The following is a 21,477-nucleotide window of genomic DNA, read 5'->3' on the forward strand; positions in this document are numbered from 1 at the left end:
AGGACATATTACTCAACCTTCTGGTGAGCTCTTACGGAATGGCTAATTGCATGCAGCTCCATGGCTCTGGCGCACGAGTGCAGGATCGAGCGCAATTTTGCTTCCCAGATCTATTCAGGATGCAAACACTTGTACAGGGATGCACGTTCCAATGAGGTTTTTGCTTCCCTGCATGTGGGGAAGCAAAAAACCTCACCCAAATGTGCGTGCATGTGCATCTCCATACTAGATTTGCATGCTGCACAGGTGCAGGAAGAAAAATTGCACTCAGTCCTGTTCTTGTGCGCCAGAGCCACAAAGCTCCGTGCAATTAGCCATTCCAGTAGGAGCCCACAACTGCTTCTGATACTCTGTTGCTTCTTACTCCTGTTCTACACACCATGCAAAAGAGTTCATATGCAAAAGAGTTCATATGCAAGGCTTTACTTTAAATGATGCAAATGTGAACAGCAGTAGGAAAGGTATTGTGCTATCACACACACAGTTTTGAGCAGTCTCCCAAACTCCTGAAAAGATGCCTGTAAAGAATTTCCAGTATCCATAGTTTAATGCAGTTGCATGACGCATCTGATCTACAGGCCACAGGTTTCACACCCTTGGTCTAGATTCTTCTTAAAAATACCCAGTGATGGAGCACCCATGATTTCTGCAGGCAAGCTGTTCCACTGATTAATTGTCCTCACTGCTATAAAATTTCTCTTTAATTCCAGATTACTTCTCTCTTTGATTAGTTTCAAACCATTGTTTCTTATCCTGCCTCTGGTGCTTTGAAGAATAATTTGACTCCCCTCTTCTTTATGGCAGCCCCTCAAAAACTGAAATACTGCTATCGTGTCATCCCTACTTACTTTTTTCTTCGTATTAGCCAAACTCAAATCCTGCAAGGGTTCTTCATATGTTTTAGTCTCCAGACCTTTGATCATGTTAGTTGCTCTTCTCTGAACTTTTTCCATAGTCTCAACATATTTTTTGTAGTATGGTGATCAAAACTGGTTGCAGTATTCCAGGTGTCGTCTTACAAGGCTGCTTATTTATTTTTTAAAAAGAGGGGGCTGAAAATATTGCTGAAAAGACCTCCCTTTACTTGCTTGGAAGATAGGGCAAAAGTGTAGTCAGTTCCATAGTGTGATGGCTAGCACTTTGGATGTTAAATCCAGCAATCTGGGTTCAAATCTTGGTGGAACCTCCTTTTTTTTAAAAAAATATTATTTATTTATTTATTTATTATTATTATTATTATCGGCATCATCATCATTATTTATTAATTATTTCCATGGGCACATTGGGAAGGTTCCCTTTTGCCCCCAAAGAGCTGGAGGGTCCTTTTAATGCTTTCTTTTTCCCCCACTAAGAAAGCATTAAAAGGACCCAAACCCCTTTTATTATATAAAGAAGCATGATGCTGCTGCTGCTGCTGCTGATGATGATGATGATAATAATAATAATAATAGTAATAATAACAAATAATAATAATAAAATTTAAAAAAAATTAAAAAAGGAGATTCCACCAAGATTTGAACCCAGATCACTAGATTCAAAGTCCAGAGTGCTAACCATTATACTATAGAACCAGCAATGTTTCTGCCCTCTCTTCCAAGCAAGTAAAGGGAGGTCAGGAAGAAGTATACATGAGGTCAAAGCTCCATCCCTGGAATTCCATCATGGGGTTTCCCAGCTCCTTTTGCTTGCAGCGCGGCAAGCAAAAGGAGGTGGGGAATGTCATGATGGGATCCCCACTTTCCTCCCGGGCGGTGGCTTTTCACGGTGTTTGAGCGAACTCCGAACCCAAACCCGAAGTTTGCCCGAATTTTTTTTTAAAAATCAGGTTCGGGTTCGATGTCATGAACGGCACGAAATTCAGTACAAGCCCGAATTGTGCGAGTTCGGTTCACCCAACACTACTGTTAATATATGCCTGAAAACTGGAAAATTGCCAGTTTTCAGAAATACAATAGTAGCAGATTCTAAGGCCACAGAAATTAGATTTTGAGGCATTCATGGAACCCAGAAAGTATAAGAAAATCTCAGACCATACATTTGATTGCAGAAAAAAACCCATAATACAAATAAAAATCAGCCTGAAGAAAGTTCTTAAAATACAAATAATGTAGTGAAATGTTTTATTTCCATTAGGTTCTTATGTTGTTTAATTTCTCTTTTCTCTAGTGACATATCAATCTCAGTTATTCCTCAGTCAACATGAAGGTTTTTTATATTTTTCTACTTATCTTTTTCTTGTTCCTTTCAGTGAATATGGACAAATCAGGTAAGAATGGCAATATTTCTAAGATATTTCCTTTTTAAGACATTTCCTTTTTCATTATTTCTACCACCGACTTGTGTTTTATGACATTTAAAAAAACAGGAATTATTATTTCAAATATTTAATTTGTTAAATTTGCCATATATCATGTGCCTAATATGCAGGGGATTCATTCTATAGACTGCAAAAATGCATGTTTGCATTAAAAGGCAATCAAATTTTATATTTTCCAATTTTTAACTTCCAGATTTTGTTTAGACAAACTACAGTATTTAAATAATTTGTTCCAATTAAACAGTTGTTCAATACAATTTCACTCTAAATTCTAAACTGAGAATTTCTCAGTAAAATTTCTGTACACTTTCTAAGTAGTTGCATGCACATTTGTTTTCCACAGGAATTGTTTCCAGGAGAGATATATAAGACTAGAATTTAAACTATAATTGTAATTGTAATGAACCAATTATGTAAAATTATGTAACTTATCCTAGGAAATGGTTAGAAGTAGATGATGAAAAAAATACTGTGTGACAATTGGAAGAAATATTCAAGAGCAACATGCAGTCCAAGCTTCATGTTGCTCACTTCACTGAATTGAATGTGGAAATTGTTACATTTTTTAAAAATACCCAGTATTTGAACTGTTAGGTAATGCCAAAGATTCTTGGTAGTGAGTCTTCAAGTTACATTTATAATTGGTGGAATAATGCAGTATTGCAGGTTAACTCTGTCCACACACCAGGAGTTCAATCCTAACTGGTTTAAGGTTGACTCAGGCTTTCATCCTTCTAAGGTCGGTAAAATGAGGACCCAGATTGTAATGGGCAATGTATTGATGTTGTAAACCACTCAGATAGTGCTGCAAAGCACTATGGAGTGATATATAAGTCTACAGTAAGTGCCATTGCTATTGCTATAATTGAACCTGGCAGTCAATAAAGCAGTTGAAAAATGAACGTACCAATCATTGTTTGCTAAGGAGTGGGTTTTGCTGGAAACTGGAAGTAAATAACAGTTTCTGGCAAACCATCACAAATTACGAGCATGTGACTTCAGGCTGTTGCAAACGACTGCAAGTGCGGAGTGGTTGCCAAGCACCCAAAATATGGCCATGTGACTGCAGGGAGGGACAGTGTCATAAGTTTGAAACTGGATCATTAATACCTTTGGGGTTGAGGAGTCTGTTGTAACTTTGAGGGGTCATTAAAATATGGGTGGTAAATCAAGTTATTCCTGTACAAATAAAGAAATTGCAAATGGAAACCAATTACAGTGGTACCTCTACTTAAGAACGCCACTACTTAAGAACTTTTCTAGATAAGAACCAGGTGTTCAAGATTTTTTTGCCTTTTCTTAAGGACCATTTTCTATTTCCCAGGAAATTTGAGAACTGCCATTCCCCCTTTGATCCTGGCCATCTTGGGCTTTTCTTGGCTGCCAGAGGAGCCTTTTGGTGGCGCTTAAGAGGGTTAGCAGCCCACAGCGAAAAAAACATTTTCCTTTCTCTGGGCGCTTGGAAAGGGAATAAACCTCTGCCAGCACCCAGAGAAAAGAAACACTCCCTTCGCTCTGGGTAGTGACTGTTCTCCTCCTCTTCTTCCTCCTCCTCCCACCCAAATTCCGAGCTTTTATTTTTTTTTCCTAATGAGTTTGCATGCATTATTTGTTTTTAGATTGATTCCTATGGGAAAAAATGCTTCTACTTTAGAACTTTTCTACTTAAGAACCTGGTCACGGAACATATTAAGTTCTTAAGTAGATGTACAGTACCATTGTATACATATAATTTGTATTCATAGAAATGGTGCTCTGTCACAAGTATTGAACATGAAGGACATGAAGATGTATAGAACATGGCAATGCACTGTAAAGCTAACTGCATCATTCTGTGGTAAAATAAAATTATATGGACTTCCAAATGCAATCAGTTATTAGATATTCCCAGTAATAATTGGGATGAAAATGTTAATTAATTTCTGCATAATGTTTTCAAATGTATATATTTGATAGTGGAAATGATATTGTCTTGTTAATATTATTTTTTTTAATCCTTCCTTACATTTTTCTCTTATTTAGAAATTTAATTATTAATCTTCTTTATCAGTGTACATATATGCATGTTTTGTCTGGGTCCCCCCAGACGCCAACACCAATCAAAAAGAGTATCCAGACACACTGGTAAAAAGCAAAGGCAGTTTATATACTGGAAAGCAAACACAGGTAACAAAAACTGTTCTTACAGACAGGAACACGATGCAGTTTCACAGAGGTTTCACAAAGGCCAGGCAATAAAACAGGATTCTTGCTGGCAAAAACAACTCTGGAGATAATAAAACCCACGCCTCCCCCAAGTCTTCCAGGCTTCTAGGCCACAAGCCAAGATCAGAGACGCCAAGAATCGAAGCAAGGTCACAGGACTCCCAGTTGATAACTCTCCACAAGACTGTAAGGGCGGGCCTGCCTTTTCAACCCTGCTGAGGAGAACCACACCCAAACCCAGCTGTTGCCAATTCAGGGATGGAAATATCTTTCTAATTGGCCCCTTCTTTGAGCTGCACGTCTCTGCCTCATGTCTATTATAGCCTGTGCGTCTTCATCCAATGAATCCAGGCTACTAGCTGGGGAGAGGCCCCCCCGGGGGTCTCAGGCTGCTCTCCCTCCTCCTCCTCCTGACGTTCCTCTCCCCTGTCTGCCTGGTCCTCCCCCTCCTGGTCACTGTCCTCCTCCTCTGGGCATGGATCCGGCAGAGCTCCAGCCGGTCCCTGAGGAGCCCCAGGCTGAATCACAACATATGCATATGTGTTCTCAGGTTTCATAACATCTCCTGCATAGAAGCACTAGAACAATTAATTCAGATGTACATTCCTATTAAGCAGTTTCTTTCTGTGATTAGCAACAATAAAAAAATGTCGAAAAGGGATTAAAAATACTAAGCTGAAGACGTTAAAAGCAAGAAATTAGAAATTTACAAGTCCTTTTGTTTTCTTCAAAGGCACTGGACGATGTAGAAGACTAAAGGGGGTTTGCCGACATACTCTCTGCCATCCTGTTGAAGTCTATGTTGGTCGATGCAACAATGGGATGGGGAATTGCTGTGTTGATGATGCTGAAGACATTAGAAAATATAAGCAGTAAGGACTCTGCTGGCCATGGCACCAATGAAAGAAGACTAAGCAGTCCAAAGCAATGCTTGTGATTTTGGAAGTAAGCATCAAAGGATAAAAAGAACTGACTGTTTTATGTTGGTGAAATAAATGCTGTTCATTGTTATGTACAATTTCTACTATTTGTGCTCCACTCGATGGACTGATTTCTGGAATTTATCATATGTGTTTCTACCAATAGGTGGCACTCATTTTTCACATCATTTTTCTTACACATTTATTTCAAGAGAGGCCAACTATGCCAGGGAATAGAATTGTGTTTGATCCCTTTTCCCTTTTGATCAGAGAGCAAGCTTAAATTTTATTGGATAAATTCCAGTGTCACATTTCCTTCTCACTTCCTCCACCTTTCGGAGCCTGACTCACTCTGATGCTGGTAAACTGTATCAGACAAAGGGATGGGATGTCTATCAAGTAGCAACTTACTGTGACCAGTCCCAAAATGTGATCAGGAAAGAGAAATGAAATCTTAGACTCTAGGACCGCGATGGCTAATCTATGGCATGCATGCCAGAGGTTGAACACAGAACCCTCTCTGTGGGCACACATGCCATTGCCAGCTGCTCTTCTGGTTTCTGGCGCACTAGCCAGCTGGTCTTTGCAGGCACCAGAGTGCCAGAAAACTGCCTGAAAAACTGCCAGGAAATGGCAGGAAAATGGCATGGAAAACAGCTCCCCAAAATGGCCAAAAGTGCTCTGAGAGGTAGAATTGCCTTGCCTGGTTTCAGCATTATTTTCCAAATGTAGATACATGGTGCGTTAGAAGTATATAACTCTTTTTTTTTTTAAATAAATTTTATTGATTTTATAAGTTTACAAAAAACAAACGTATAACAGTGCACAGTGCATGTGCCCATCACCAAACAACACACACCCCCCATCACCCCCACCACCCCTATAGAAGGATTCAAAGACTTTTGAATTATTTGTCTATCTATTAATCCTTGGCTCTATCTTGAACGCTTTTTTTACTAAAAGAGTGATTGTAGTTTATTTTTCGTATTTACATCACAGATTCTACTTAACACTCGTTTCAGTGGGAGTACAGAGTAATTTACACAGCATGGAGATGCTTCTATTTGGGCAATACTCCTCAGATTGCAATTAGATGCATCTAAGTAAAGTTCTGGGAAGAGGCAAGTTTGTTTTGAAACTGGTCCTGGCTTGTGGGTCTGTAGATGTAAGTTATAATACCTCTAGATTTAGGATTACTGTGGCTCACACTAATTCTTTCTCTTTTTTTGAATGGCAATTCAGTACAGGGCTTTTTGGAACTACAATAATCTTGCATCTAGAGATTATAGTCATAATCTATTAAATGGATTAAAACAACTATTAAAAAACAACTATTTAACTCCTATTAAAACAACTAATTGCCATAACAAATGCTAAACATCAAAAGCCTCAAATCTATAATAGCAACATATTCTGCATAAATATTTGAGAATCATATAGATCGGTGTTGATGAATCTTTTCATCACCGAGTGCTGAAACAGGAGCGTGCACATGTGCACAGGGAGCACTAGAAACCAGAAGAGCAACTCCCTGGCATCACTGTGTGTGCTGGGAAGCTGAGCTTCTGGTTTCCAGTGTGTGTATGTGCATGCGTGCTGGTCACCTGGCATGCATGCACACATGGCCAGTGGGCATATATGCACTGGAAACTGGAAACTCAGCTTCTCAACAAGCACATGCGCGCCAGGGAGCTGCTCCTCCAGTTTCTGGAGCTCCTACACATGTGAAGACCAGTTGGCCGATATGCCGGAACCTGGAAGAGCAATGGGCAACAGCTGGGATGCCAGAGTTTGCCACTTCTGGCACACATGCCACAGGTTCGCCAACACGGATATAGGTTATGCTGTTGTATATAAAACTGGGGTTAGTGATAATAGAATAGAATAGAATAGAATTTTATTGGCCAAGTGTCTTGGTGCATATGCTCTCAGTGTACATAAAAGAAAAAGATACATTTGTCAAGAATCATGTGGTACAACACTTAATGATTGCCATAGGGGTCAAATAAGCAATGAAGAAACAATCAATATTAATAAAAATCTTAGGATACAAGCAACAAGTTACAGTCATACAGTCCTAAGTGGGAGGAAAAGGATAATAGGAATGATGAGAAAAACTAGTAGAAATAGAAGTGCAGATTTAGTAAAAAGTCTGACAGTGTTGAGGGAATTATTTGTTCAGTAGTGATATCCTTAAAAAAAATCCCCTGAGATACTGTAATGCACTGTTCAGGTTTTGAAATATGTGGCTTTGAAATGTCTAATCTAGTATACCAAAGCCCAAAGATCAATCATTTTTTCAGATAAAAGTTTAGAGTTTTCATCTGACTCTCCTGATTTGGTAAATCCCTCCTGGGTTGGGGCAAATGATGGACCTTGTGAACAGTTTTTTAATATAACAGAGATAAGAGTGAGTTAAGAGCAGGGGTGAAATTCAACATTTTTTCCTACCGGTTTTGTGGGTGTGGCTTGATGGGTGTGGCAGGGGAAGGATACTGCAAAATCTCCATTCCCTCTCTACTCCAGGGGAAGGATACTGCAAGATCCCCATTCCCTCTCCACTCTAGGGGGAAGGATAGTGCAAATCTCCATCCCCACCCCACCCCACTCTGAGGCCAGCCAGATGTGATATTTACTGGTTCTCCAAACTACTCAAAATTTCCGCTACCAGTTCTCCAGAATCTGTCAGAACCTGCTGAATTTCACTCCTGGTTAAGAGCCAGTTTGTTGTAGTGGTTAAAGCATCAACCTAGAAACTGAGAGGCCATGAGTTCTAACCATGTTTTGGTCACAAAGCCAGCTAGGTGGTCTTGGGCAGTCACTCATTCTCAGTCTTAGCAAGAAGGCAATAGAAAACCACAGTCAACACTGACTCAAAGGCACCAACCAACCAACCAAAATAAACAAAGAAAATAAACAAACAATGTGTTACTCTTCCCAGAAATTGTCAGAAGACAGTCACCACCATAGGAAATCATTCTATAACAGAAGGATGGCAGGGTCTGATGAAGTGCTTTAGTGGTGTTTTTTCCTCTTTTTTTGAAAATAGAGTACAAGCAATCAAATAAGGGGCTTTTAGGGATTAATCATCTTATGATATTTTCCAAATAAATAAAAAATATGACTTTCCTTCTGATGAAATCACTGTCATGACCCAGATGTTTAATATGATTAGAGAAATACAACAGTATTTCAGTTTATTTTAATTGTATCTTCTGTTTCTCTACGGAATTTTAAGGCATTGATCTTACCACTATTTTGTCTATTTGGGTTAATAAACCAAATGAATGAAAACCCTGGATCTGTTTATCATTTTTCTTAAGAGAGAAATTTTCTGCCTATTTATTCTAGGAATGTGTTTAACTTGAGGATAGGAAATGGGTAAAGTTGCAGTTCTAAACATTTTTATAGCCTTATCTCATAGAATATAATGGTACTTTCTCAGTGGAAATGTTGGATTCAACTGTGAATAGATTAAGCTGCATTAGCACTGTATTCTTAAAGCAATTCCTGCAGAAATCAGTGGATGTAAATGCTGAGAAAGCAGACTTTATAGCTGGCTGAAGAATTCTCCCATATTTCTTGATACAGAGTTTGGAGACTTGCTATTCTCTCCTTTATCTAGAAGCTAATTTTGTTTACACAACAGCTCCTGAGCCTCTTGTTATGTCTGCAGTCTTGCATATCTACATATAATTTTGAAACTATAATCTTTTGAATCCTCTGCTCTCTTTGTCAAATTTGGGGAAATTTAAAAGATTATCAATTGTAAAATGTCTCTACTGAAGCATGTTTTGAAAGACACACTCCCCCAGCTCCATGTAGGAGCAGGCTGACACGTAATAGACCAGGAATGTTGAATGTAACTCAGCCCAACTGATTGTTCCAGCCTCTTCCTTTTTGCTGAATCGCATAAGCTTTAGGGACTTAAAACATATGTGCATTTCCAAAGAAGATTTTTTAAAGAAAACCTTCAGATGTTTTTGAAATTTTTTTTAGGAGAAACACACTCACAAAACAGCAACTAATTTCTGTGTCTCATGGCAGAGAAAGCTAATCCAGCATTATTAGTTCCTTTTATGGAAAATGGAAGTTAAGTGATAGCAATACAGTACAGCAAACTCAGCTGTTCCATTGTCAGTGTAAATCTAGGATCTGGGAGGCACCTTAGTTTTTTCTGTGCTTGTTTAATTATGCCTCCAATGGTGTTTTACTTCAGAAATATCTGGATTCAAAATGAAGACAAGGAAATAATATACAGTATATATTTAAAAGCTGTAATAATTAAAACAAATAATGAAAATCGTTTGTTCTTTTATTAGTTGCTTTGACACACAAGCTTGGATTTCTGAAATCATAATAGTCACCAAAATGGAAGTCAGGATCATCTTGACATCTGAATCGCACCATTGATTAAAGCATGATTAAGGCAAAACATCTTCAGACAACTGGACACAGAGACAGGAGGCAGAGGTGGCCATCAAATTCCAACCATAGTGTCTTCATCTGCTTTTTTTATTTGCATAGTTGTGCAGAGAAAAAATAAGAACATCAAGGATGTGAACATCAGTCTTCTCCCCTCCAATTACTTTAAAAAATATATATATATATATATTTAAGGGGGGAAAATCTTTAAAAAGCATTAGCAAAGTCACAAGCAACTGCAAAGCCACTGTGATGCCTCCCAACATGGAAGTTCAACAAACCTTGATTTGCCATCATATATCATTTTGCCTGGCCTGGCACAAATGTATTAAGAAATAAAAATTTAAAAAACACCCATATGGCTAAGTAAATATTTAAGAACTGCACTCTGCACACATTAAGGAAGCCTCAATGCAGAGTTGAATTTAAATGTCTGAAAACGTTTCAAACAGCTCACTACATATTAGACAAGTGTAAACCATCCACCTCTAAATTTAGTAGTTTCCTCCTGCTATGAAATTGTAAGAAAGTTCAAACTAGAGTTTCTCTTTCATTAAGAAAGAATACTTAAACCTGTGATGGCAAACCTATCTCATGAATGCCACAGGTAGCATGTGGAGCCATATTGGAGGACAAGGGAGGCTGGTTTTCAACCTTTGAGGAAGGCTCCAGAGTGCAAAAAAACAGCCTAATGGGCACACCAGACGTTTGGAAAAATGGACCTCCAGTTTGCCTGTTGGGCTGTTTTACACACTAGAGGTTTCAGGGAAGCCTCCTGAATCCTCCGGAGTGTGAAAAACATCCCAATGGGCCAACTGGAAGTCTATTTTTCCAAACTTCCAGTTAGCCCATTGCTGGAAGCTTTAGGGAAGCCTCCTGAAGCCTGGGGATGGCGTAAAACATCCTAATGGGCCGACTGAAAGTTCAGAAATGAACTTCTGGCTGACCCATTGGGACGTTTTTCACTATCCCCAGGCTTCAGGAGTATGGAGTTTTCAGTGAGGCCAGTGTGCATGCACGTGGGGCAATGTGGGGATTGTGTACATGCAAGGGGAAGGACACGAGTGTGGTCACTTGCACATGCACAAACACCCTTTTGGCATACAAGCCAAAATCACTGACCTACACTATGATTTGGACTGCAACAAGATTGGTTTATTTGTCTGCTTTTGTTTATACCCTCTACTTTATTCAGGAGTTCAGGCTATTGTACATTCACTCCTCCTATTTTGAGCCTGAAAGAGAATAACTGTCCCAGGAGAAATCATCATCATAAATAAGTTAAAAGTCACATACATCAAACACTTAACTCTGCATAGGGCTGCAAATTCATGACTGAAACTGGAAATTATGCATTAATTTTATTAAGTCAACAATGGCTTTCAGAACAGTTTACAAAGTTTGCAAATTCTAAAAACATAGCAAAGCCTTTCTAAAATAACAAAAAAGAGAGACAAAATAGCATAAACACTTTAACCGCCCCGAGTCTTCGAAGAAAGGCGGCATACAAATCTAATAAATTGAATTGAATTGAATTAACATTATATCAGTGCCCCAATATTTATTATGGCCATGCCATGGAGATTTCTGCCCCTACATTACACTTTTTGACTTAAATCATTCCCTTTTGATTATTGAAGATGAAGCATAACACCTAGGATTATAAGTACAAAATGCATGATCCAATTATAAAAATACAATTTTTGGTCGTGAGCTCCAGTCTTTTTAATATTTTCAGCTATTCTGAAGTGGCACCCTAGAAAATTATTTATTTTTCCATCTTCTATGCCGGTTTTAAATATAGACAGTCCTTGATTTACAATTACAATTGTGCCCCAAATTTCCACTTCTAAGCAAGGCAGTGGTTGAGTTTTATCTCATTTTACAACAGCGGCAAGAATTGCATATGCTCAATATTGGAAGGACAACAAAATTCCACCAGAAAATATAATGATGGACAAATATATATAGGTGTGCTGAGATGGATATGTTGACAATTGAACTTAAAGAACAACAAAAAAATAGGAATACTATGAAATATGGACTAAGTGGTACGATAGGACTAAGAAAAAAAAGGAAAGACTATGAGACAATGTGAGATGAAGATGATGATTTTAGACTATGTAAACACATGAAATACTGTACATTAGCAAATAATAACAATGTATGAAATTGGGTGTAAATCTGTACTAAAATGATATGTTTAAACATAAAAAACAATAAAAATTGTATATAAAAAGAATAGATTTTTTAAAAAATTGCCCATTGGACACACAAGGAATTTGTCTTGGTACATAGGCATATTATTGTGACTTGTGAATTTACTGCAAGCTTCTCCAATTGGCTCTGCTTGTTAGAAGCCCGTTTATGAAGTAGGTAAATGGAAATGATGTCACTGCATGAATGCTGAAAATATCATAAATCTGAGGACAGGTCATAAAGTTTCTTTTTCCAGCACCATTATAACTGTGAATGGTCACTAAACAAGTTGATTGGTAAGTGATGTATATCACTATGGTGCAAAATTAGCTTTATAAATTCTTTATGATATTCTGCAGGTTTTTTGCTTGTCTCTATTCATGCCTCCCCTTAATCTCAAGATTTTCCCTTCTTTACTGCCTTAAGCAGAGAGCAGCATGACTAACAGTGCTTAACTCAAGAATTATTCGGAGCAGAGATATTATAATAGAAAGCGGTATTAAAAGTGGGCAGATGAAGCAGTGGCGGTTATAACAATATAACAAAGGAAAAAATAATAATTCAGATGTCTATTGTATGTGTGCTCATTACTACCTTCAAAAGAAAACCCTTTCCTTTTTTAACAAATAAGTTTGTAAATATCAGTTTTTAACATGGGAAGCTAAATCCTAAGACTCTTTCCGTATGGCACATTATCTGGGTGATTTATTTATATTTATTTATTACATATACAAGCCATCCATCTTGCTAACAGAGCAACTTGGATAGTTATTATTATTATTTATTAGATTTGTATGCCACCCTTCTCCGAAGACTCGGGGTGGTTTATGAAGAAGATCCCTATGGAAGAAAAATAGCTTATTTATCTATGTTTTATTAAGGTAGAATGAGATAAAAGTGCTGGCATTAGCAGACTCCCAAGAAGTTTATTTTAAAAAAAATCAGAGCAATAACGGGAAAATATGTATAGTTCACTTTTGATCATATAGATTTGGGAGTAAGTTCTACGACACCAACTGCAGAATGAAACCCGAGTAGAATTGGACTGTCTCCCTACACACCCAAATTTCAGGGACTGAATCATTTGAACCCCCCTTTTTCGTTTTCACCATGCACCCCAAACGAGCTGCTATGCCAACAGTAGCGTCAAAGTGGAACTGCGGGGTTCTGTTAACCGTGGTCCGAGAGTCCCCGTCCACCAGGCTTACTCGCCTCCCCGGTAGGAACTCTCCCGGGAAAGATGGTGCCACGAAACTAGGCTGGGCTTCAGCGGGGGAGGTCCTGGTCTGGGAGAATCTGCAAGGCCGGACTTTGGCAGCAGCAGGGGGAGGAGGAGGAGACGTCTCCAGCCACGCCACGCGAGGATCAGAGCCTCCGGCCCGCCCGCTAGCCTCAGCCCGGGCAAGGCAGACAGAGGGTTAAGCCAGGCGGGGCCGAGCAGCCAGCCAGCCAGCCGGCGAGAGCGGCGCCTGCGCAAGGGGGGGGGGTCGGGTTCTGGCCCCGGTCTGCCTCGCTCGCGAAGTTGTCCAGGGGCCGGGGAGAAGTTGGCGGCGCTGGGCGGAGGCGAGGGCGGTGGGGCCGGGCCGCTCGCTCGCGTCCCTGCCGGCCATGGCGTTCCGCAGGCGGGCGAAAAGCCACCCGCTCTTCAGCCAGGAGTTCCTCATCCACAACCACGCTGACATCGGCTTCTGCCTGGTGCTCTGCGTGTTGATCTCGCTTATGTTCGAGGTGAGCAGCCCCTGCCGGGGACGATAGCAGTCATCTTCTCTTTGGGGGTCCTGCCGGGTTCTACGGATGCATGCTCTCACGATGAGTAACACCCCCGCCCCGGCTCCGGGGGCGGGGGAGGTATAAAGCGATTTCCTTCCACCCCGATGGCTTTTGCCAATCTCCTCTGTCTTTCCCGCTTGGGACATTTCTCCCTTCTCGCCCCCTTCCCTCCCAATCGCTCTCTCGGGTTCCATTCCTGGATGATACGCGGTATTAAACCAGAGAATCACACCGCTATTGATTCTTCCCGTTTGGGAGCCCTCTCGCCCCCTGGAGTTTAAACTTTGGCTGCCTGGATTTGAAGATCCATTCCCATTCTGAGCCTTTCTCACTCTTTATTCTCCGAACTTTCTCCCGAGCTTTAAATCTTTGCCTTGCCCTGATTCAGACAGAGCCTTTCTGGAGAGCCAGACTTTCTAGGCAACTTGTCATCAAGACCAAATCTTGATGTGGGTTGTCACTGTCAGCGGGGACTTCTTGGGAAGTTTGGTCCCTTCAGGGCTAGGTCAGCAACTCTGTTCCCTACCAAAGCAGACAGTGGAGTGACAGATCAAAGGAGCTGCCATCTTCCCCTTGGCTGGCTTGGGTTTGGCATGGTGGAGGTTACTGCTCCACGGTGAGTGGAAGAGCATCAGTTGTAAGGAACACCTGTTGTCGGCATCCTATGAATGAATTTAACTTTGCACTAAGGCATGCTGGGGTTTGTGATCCAACCCAGTTGCTCTGTGCAACTGTAAGCCTTGGTTTATGGCCCAATATGCTGCATAAACCTAACTGCTAACAATAGAGCTTGAACCCAGCCCCCCTTTTGCATGGTGCAGATGACCATCTCCATGGCTGATTCCCAGTCAGGGTGACAGAGCAAGCCATGTTGCTGCAACTGTGAAAAACAACTAGCCTTCCTTTGCTTGCTGCTCTTTCTCTCTAGAAGGCTGGGGGAGTAATATTTTGTCCACAGCATTCAGTCTCATATACTGTGCCATTAGGGGAAGTTAAGGGACTGGTAGCAGCTTATTTTAGCCATCTCTGTTAATCATAGGCCCATTTAAATAAACAAGCAGAAGAGACAGTTGCCAAGAACTTCTGATTCTGCTGATTTTTGCTCTTGGGTGAAAAGCGAACATGGGTTATGTTCACACAATAAGCTAATCACCAGAAGGGGTCAACAGAAATGTATGCATTGTCACCTTAATCTGGCCATTTGTGGCTTAATAATCGTCATTAGATTATTTGGACCAGAATTGGTTCTGTTTTGAATTTGGGGGACAAAAACCCAAAACAAGATGAAAGCCTCTGGCCTTAGTAGTAAATAGGTTTGCCGGGTGTGTGTGTGTGTGTGTGTGTGCTTTAAAGTCAGGGCACATAGTTCTCCCTTAACTTTTTCAACTAACTGACTATGCAGGTTGTGTGAACATAACTATCATCTCCACATAGCCTGAGTGCCCAAAGAGAGAGAGGGAAAGAGGAAAGGGTGGCTTCTTTCAGGGCTCAGTTATCCAGCGGTCCCCGACCTTTTCCACACAAGGGAACCAGTTCCACGGAGAGAGTTTTTCCGTGGGTTGGAGGGGGTGTGGTTTCGCTAACTGCCTGCATCCCACAGATGAGGTTTTGTTTGTGGGCCAGTTTCTGGCATGCTGTGGCTCAATGCCAGTCCATGGACCAGGGGTTGGACCCTTGAGTAAAACAAATACAGACCACAACTTTTCCCCCTTTGGAGGAAAAGTGAAGTGTGGAGGAGAGGGGTTGATTTGTTCACCTGCTCAAGCAAAGTGAACGAACTGTGGAGGCGCAGCAAGGAAGGTCTGAGTTCACAGCATCCCACTTGGTCTTTGTCGTCTTTCTCTGAATAATAAAAAAAAAATGGGAAGAGGTTTATTCTTCCTGCCTGCCTTGCTGCCATAAGGAGAGAGTGTGCGGTAGTAGAGGCAATTGCCTCTAATGCACAGTTGTCTACTCAAATAAGCAAATGGCTAAAAGCAGCTGCTGCTTTCTCCTATCCATAGTACAGCTGTTAAGTATTCAGCCCTTTGCATTGAACTACCAGAGAGAGGCAGCAGCTCTTCCTTCCACTATTTGGCAGGATACTAGGAGCCAGAATTAGGCAGAGTATACTTGCCCTAAGGGCAAAGAACTGATACAGATCTTTTTAAAGCTATGATACCTCATCAAGAGAAATTCATGAAATTGAGATCTGTTTAAATATTTTAATGGCTTCTTTCCCGTATCTCCACTACCCAGGGGCAATTGGAACCTGGTTCCTGCTCCCCTTAAGAGCTTTGCTGGATCAAGGCAACCAAGTCTATCGTTCTAGCCTCACCACAAGTCAGTGCTCACCAGCAGGGCATTCAATGACACTCTTCTGTTTATCTTCACTGGCAACTGTTATTCAGAGGAAGTTAGACATGTGGACTAGTTGCCAGTCAGGATGTGCATCAGATGCATCTGGAGCCAAGGTCTTGAGAAGCAAAGAGATGACTATAGACACATTCTCATTTTCCACTTTAGAATGTGGACAAACCTGAATCCGTTTTGTTCAGAATCCTGGCTATAGCTATGTACTATTCAGAATTGATCCTTAAATGAATGTCTCTCGTGCAATCAATCAATTTTGTTGTTCATAATTTAGGTGCAATACTGTGACAGGGAGGGACTGAAAGTATGAAGACTTATCCCAGCTTTCACTCCCACCTCTTTTATTCATTTGCTTTAAATCTGTTCTCTAGCAATGTGTAGAAGAGGGACTCGTGCTATAGCAAGGGCCTGGCTGACTGCACGCTATTCAGATCATCTAGTCCAGTCTAGTCTTGCTAGCCGGCTGCCTGGGGAATTCTGGGAGTTGAAGTACAAACATCTTAAAGTTGCTGAAATTCTGCAACGCAGATTTGGGCTGCATGAGAAAGATAGAGAATGCAGAGTCGTACTAAGTTTTGTTTATCCATTTTGCATTTTTCCCTTTTGACTTCTGTAATGGGTAATGTATGATAATTGTACAACCTTAAAATTAAGAGAGGATTGATTTTTTAAAAATCTGTCTGGAAGATCTGGATTTTTCTGATTTCCACCCTTTTCTGTAAGAGCAGCTTTCTTAAACCAGGCACAACTCTTCATTAAGAAATATATACTTGTCACTCTTTCTCAATTTTCTTTTACAAGCATCTCTCTGGGTTATCAACATCATATTTTGACTAGGCTTCTTTTGCTCATTTTCCTACTGTATTCAGTCTTCATGGTATGTTACTTCAATTTTCCCTGCCTGATCTGACCACAGATTTATTTTAAGGGTTCTACTCTGGATCTGGCCAGGAGATCTGCATACATCATCATCATCATCATTATTATTATTGTCTTCCATTAATTTTTTTATTTGGGCACCCTTGGGGGATTCTAAGAGCTATTGTGGCTGGTATGTGTTTTTAGAATCTTTGTTCTATGTCTCATCATTTATATTTATTATGGGAACAAAGATGCCAACAGCCTTACCTTATCAAGATTATTATAGTGGTGTTTGGTTATTGAATGTTGTTATTTTATTGCTGCCTTATGTACTTGGATCAATCCTATTCAGTATTCTTTGGAATCCGGAGAATTCTGAGAATGTTCTTTAATAATGTAATATTTAGTAATGATCTTTAAATCAGTAATTTCAGAAGAAATTGATTTAGATATTTATCACATCTGTAGCAATAGTATCCTACAATCTAAGGAATTGTATTCTACTATGTGCTGCTGTATAATATCAACAAGAACTAAACAGTATTCTTTTGGATTTTATGCTTTCATTGAGCCTCTTGGATTTATTTAACTGCAATACAGTATTATATATGAACATTTCATATAAAACAAAATTTCAAATAAAACTATTATATAAAGTTATTAGTGAATGAAATTGAAAGTTATGCACAGCATTATTTTGAACTATTGATTTTTAAAAATCTATTTAAAACTTTGCAGCCATGGGAGAAAGTATTACACAGCTGTAGGGTTACTAATAAAAACAGCTCTGTCCAAGGGTGAAATGTTACCGGTTCAGGGGTATTGGTATCAGCAGCCTCTGGTGGTTCAGGGAACTGGTAGTGGCAGCAGGGCAAGGTTCCACCCACCCACTCGGATGTTGCCATTTTCTTGTTTTTCACCCTTTGCTCATGCGCAGAGGGTGAAAAAGCACTTGCAATGGTGGCATGCATGCAAGGTAAGAAAAGGTAAGTAAATTGCACTGCTGGCTCTGTCTCATACATCAATATACCTAATAGTTTGGCAGGAGGATACGGAAGCAAGATTAGGACTGATATGGATGAAAAGATTTATTTCAACAATCTGTCCTCAAAGCATGAAAGTAAAAGAGATTTTTTTTTAAAGATAAAGAGTGGCTGATATGATGTGTTCATGAGCTCTCTTTGATGCAATTAAGGGACAGTTTATTTAGATATTTCTCTCCTTTGGCAGGGAAAGACATTAGTTTTATTTTAGTATATTTTTATCCTGCCTTCCTTTAAGGGGGTTAAAGCAGTCTATATTACATTCTGTCTTCCTGTCTTTTCCCACAGGAACCTTATGAGGTAGGATAGATTTACAGAGAGTGACTGCCTCTTGATCAAGGATTTTGGAAGAGAGACAGACAGACATGAATTCACAAGTTCTGTGGCCTGAAAGTTTGGAAAAAAAAAACCAACACTCCCTCCTCCGTCCAAATCCCTCCCTCCCATAATATTATCATCTTATATTTGGTTATATCAGAGACAGTATTGAATGGTTGATACCATGAAACATGAACCCTGCTTTTTCTATTTTGGCTAAAAAATCCTGATATTTCCCAATTATGCCAATCTCTTTCCTTGAAATGATTAGAGTAATCACAGACAATATAGAGACTATTTATACTATATAATCACAGACTATATAGATTACATATAGACTCTCTCTATAGAGAGAGCAAAAGTGTGAGTGTATCATGCACAGAGATAGAAATGTTTTAAAGCAACGTGTCAGCAACAAGAACTCAGGAAAAATGTTAGAGTTTAAGGCCATAATTTTTTTCCAGTTTTAGATTGCCCTGTCTATGCCCTTGAAGTGTGGTCTGGAGTCAGACACTTATCAACTCTCCACACTATCAGCTCTCTACATGTAATCAACTCAGCCGTTGTTTGGATGCATGCGTATTGTGAATGTATACATATTGTGGAAGTTGGAAGTGGCTCCTTTCTGGGTTGGCTGGGAGCAATTGCAAATCCAAGATGTATTTGCTTTATCTTTCCAAGAAAGAATGCTGATCATTGTTGCAATACTGGCACTGGTCCCATAGGTGTGCATGTTAATACTTGATCTCCTTCCCATACCTGATGCCTTCCAAGTTTATTTATTTATTAGATTTGTATGCCGCCCCTCTCCGTAGACTCCCAGCATTCTCTGGTTCGTTGGAGGGAACCAAGTTGCCTGGGGTGGGAGGAGTCTGCTCTATTTACTTGTTTGATTCATGGGATTAGGGTATCTGGATGATTGCTTTCTGCTTGTTAAAAAAAATGATGGGGGCACTGACACAGAAAGTGGCAGATGTCCTGGGAAAAGGCTTTTTTCTTCAAATAGTTTCTTGTCATGTGGGCAAAAAGACCTATGGTGTGGATTATACTACTTCTATCTCTTATGCAGGCTGGTAAAGTTGCAATTAAAACCCCTCGCTGTGTAATAACATTAATTCTTCCTGTACTCTATGCACAACTCTGGCAGACTAATTTTAATCTTTCAAGTTTGTGTTGTTTGGAAAGCAGCAGATGCATTTTCTGGATCTTTATTGACCCAGGTGGCCTTCTATAGAAATGACTAAACTAAGTCTAAATGACTTAGTTTAAACAAATTAAACTAAGCTGTTTTTTTTAAAAAAAATCTTGATTCCAAAACCCTTACCCCCACAATTTTCTGAGTTCACACAACTTGCTAAACCAAAACCCAACCCAACCTGTACTATAGTTTAGCATGAGATGCTCATTTTGTGAAATGAGAGTCACATTGACTTTGTATAGAGAGCAAATACAGTGGATGTGGCCTTGTTCATTTCAATTTATTTCCATTTAAAGAGAAGTACTGTGATTATACACATGTAATGGATTTCGTAATTTAGCCCCTTCTGTTACTATTTGTATGCCGCTCTGAGTCCACGGAGAGGGGCGTCATGCAAATCTAATAAATTATTATTGTTATTGTTACTTGCCCCTAAGGCTTTCTGGAACTCCTTCTACCTTAAAGTCAGTAGTGAGTTCTAAAATGCATTGCTACCAGTTCAGGCACGCACTTGCACGTACGTGCGACGCTTCTGTGCATGCCCAGGTGGGTGGGCGGAGCCTCCTGCTGCTGGCGTTACCATTACGTAGAACCAGGTCTACCTGGGAGCAACCCACTACTGCTTAGAGTGCAGTGTGACTTTAGTCCTCTCTTTATGGTTTTCTTTTTCCATTCCTTTTTTCCTCCTCCTCATTGCTTGTTTTGTTCTTCCCCGTTCCCCCCAGCCCAGCAAACTCTCTTCATGGGGGAAGAAGGCCAGTATTACTGTAGATACAGGCTTGGCTTTAAGAAAGGCTGACTTGCTTTACTTCCCGAAACATTTCCACCTCCTCCTCCTTTTGCTTTCTGTTTTTTCACCCTTCCAGCCACTCCTTTGTAAACCAAATGCACATTTCCCCCAGCCTTTGTTTCTTCTCATTTCCCTTCTGGAACTCCACTGATTCTAGTGCCCGTCTGCCTTTTGGGGCTACAGCTGGAAGGTTCCTTTTTGAACTTCAGACCATCCCAAATTCCATCTCTGCAGCCAGATTTCAAGAGTTGTGAATGGAGGCTTTCTCTCCCCCTCCTCTGCCTCATCGGGGTTCCTTCCAAGCGCTCTCTCCAGGCAGACCAAGGTCTTTTGCCTTGCGCTGCTGCCACTTTGCACAGAAATGCCAGGAATGCTGAGCTCCGCCTTCCGCTTCCCAGCTTGCCGTCCCGCTTGCTTTCCAGGCAAGGGAGGGGGACTGGCTGTTGCGACACAAGCCTGGGTCCTTCAGACTATCCTGGCTGGAGTCTGGCTGCTCCTGCCAAAAGTTCCTCTGCGAGAGGCTCAGTGGAGTCTGTGATTGAGAACTTGACAGTTAACATGCCTGCACACTCCTCCTGCCTGTCCCCCTCCCTTCATCCCTTGCAGCTCAGTGTGCCACGTTTCAAAGCAAACTGAGGTGAGAAGGGAAGGAGACAGACTTAGAGACTTGAGAGACTTGCAACTCTCTCTCTCTCTCTCTCTCTCTCTCTCTCTCTCTCTCTCTCTCTCTCTCCTCTTCAGTGCCATTCCCTTGAATTAACAAACCATTACCAGTGGGCAGAAACATAAATGGTTTCAAAAGGGAGGGAAGAACAGGATCCTTTTAATTAATGAGAAAACTGAGCTGGCAAAGATATTCATTCTGAAATCCTGTGCGGAAAACTATGCGAACTGTTTTTTAAAAAAAAAACAATAAGCATTAAGGATTCCAAAGAACCTTTTCTCTTTGTGAACTAGAATATTGATTAGTTTTGTCTTGTTTGCTTTTACGTGTACCAAATAAAATAAAAAAATAAATCACAAAATCGGTCAATGAAAGGTACTGTTGATCTGGTAATGGCTTTAAGCAAAAATTAGTA

General features: G+C 40.4%; 1 protein-coding gene across 1 annotated transcript in view; it reads left to right on the forward strand.

The window, feature by feature from the left end:
• Window positions 1-13,545: 13,545 nt before the first annotated feature.
• The window catches only part of TRAM2 (translocation associated membrane protein 2), a 48,148-nt gene continuing 40,216 nt past the window's right edge, over window positions 13,546-21,477 (forward strand). The window contains exon 1 of the mRNA XM_070732498.1: window positions 13,546-13,794. Within this exon, the coding sequence (XP_070588599.1) occupies window positions 13,675-13,794 (120 nt within the window). The 5' untranslated portion in view covers window positions 13,546-13,674. The remainder of the gene's footprint in view (window positions 13,795-21,477) is intronic.

Source organism: Erythrolamprus reginae, chromosome 1 (genome assembly GCF_031021105.1).
Source record: "Erythrolamprus reginae isolate rEryReg1 chromosome 1, rEryReg1.hap1, whole genome shotgun sequence".
In the NCBI taxonomy this organism is placed as follows: domain Eukaryota; kingdom Metazoa; phylum Chordata; class Lepidosauria; order Squamata; family Dipsadidae; genus Erythrolamprus; species Erythrolamprus reginae.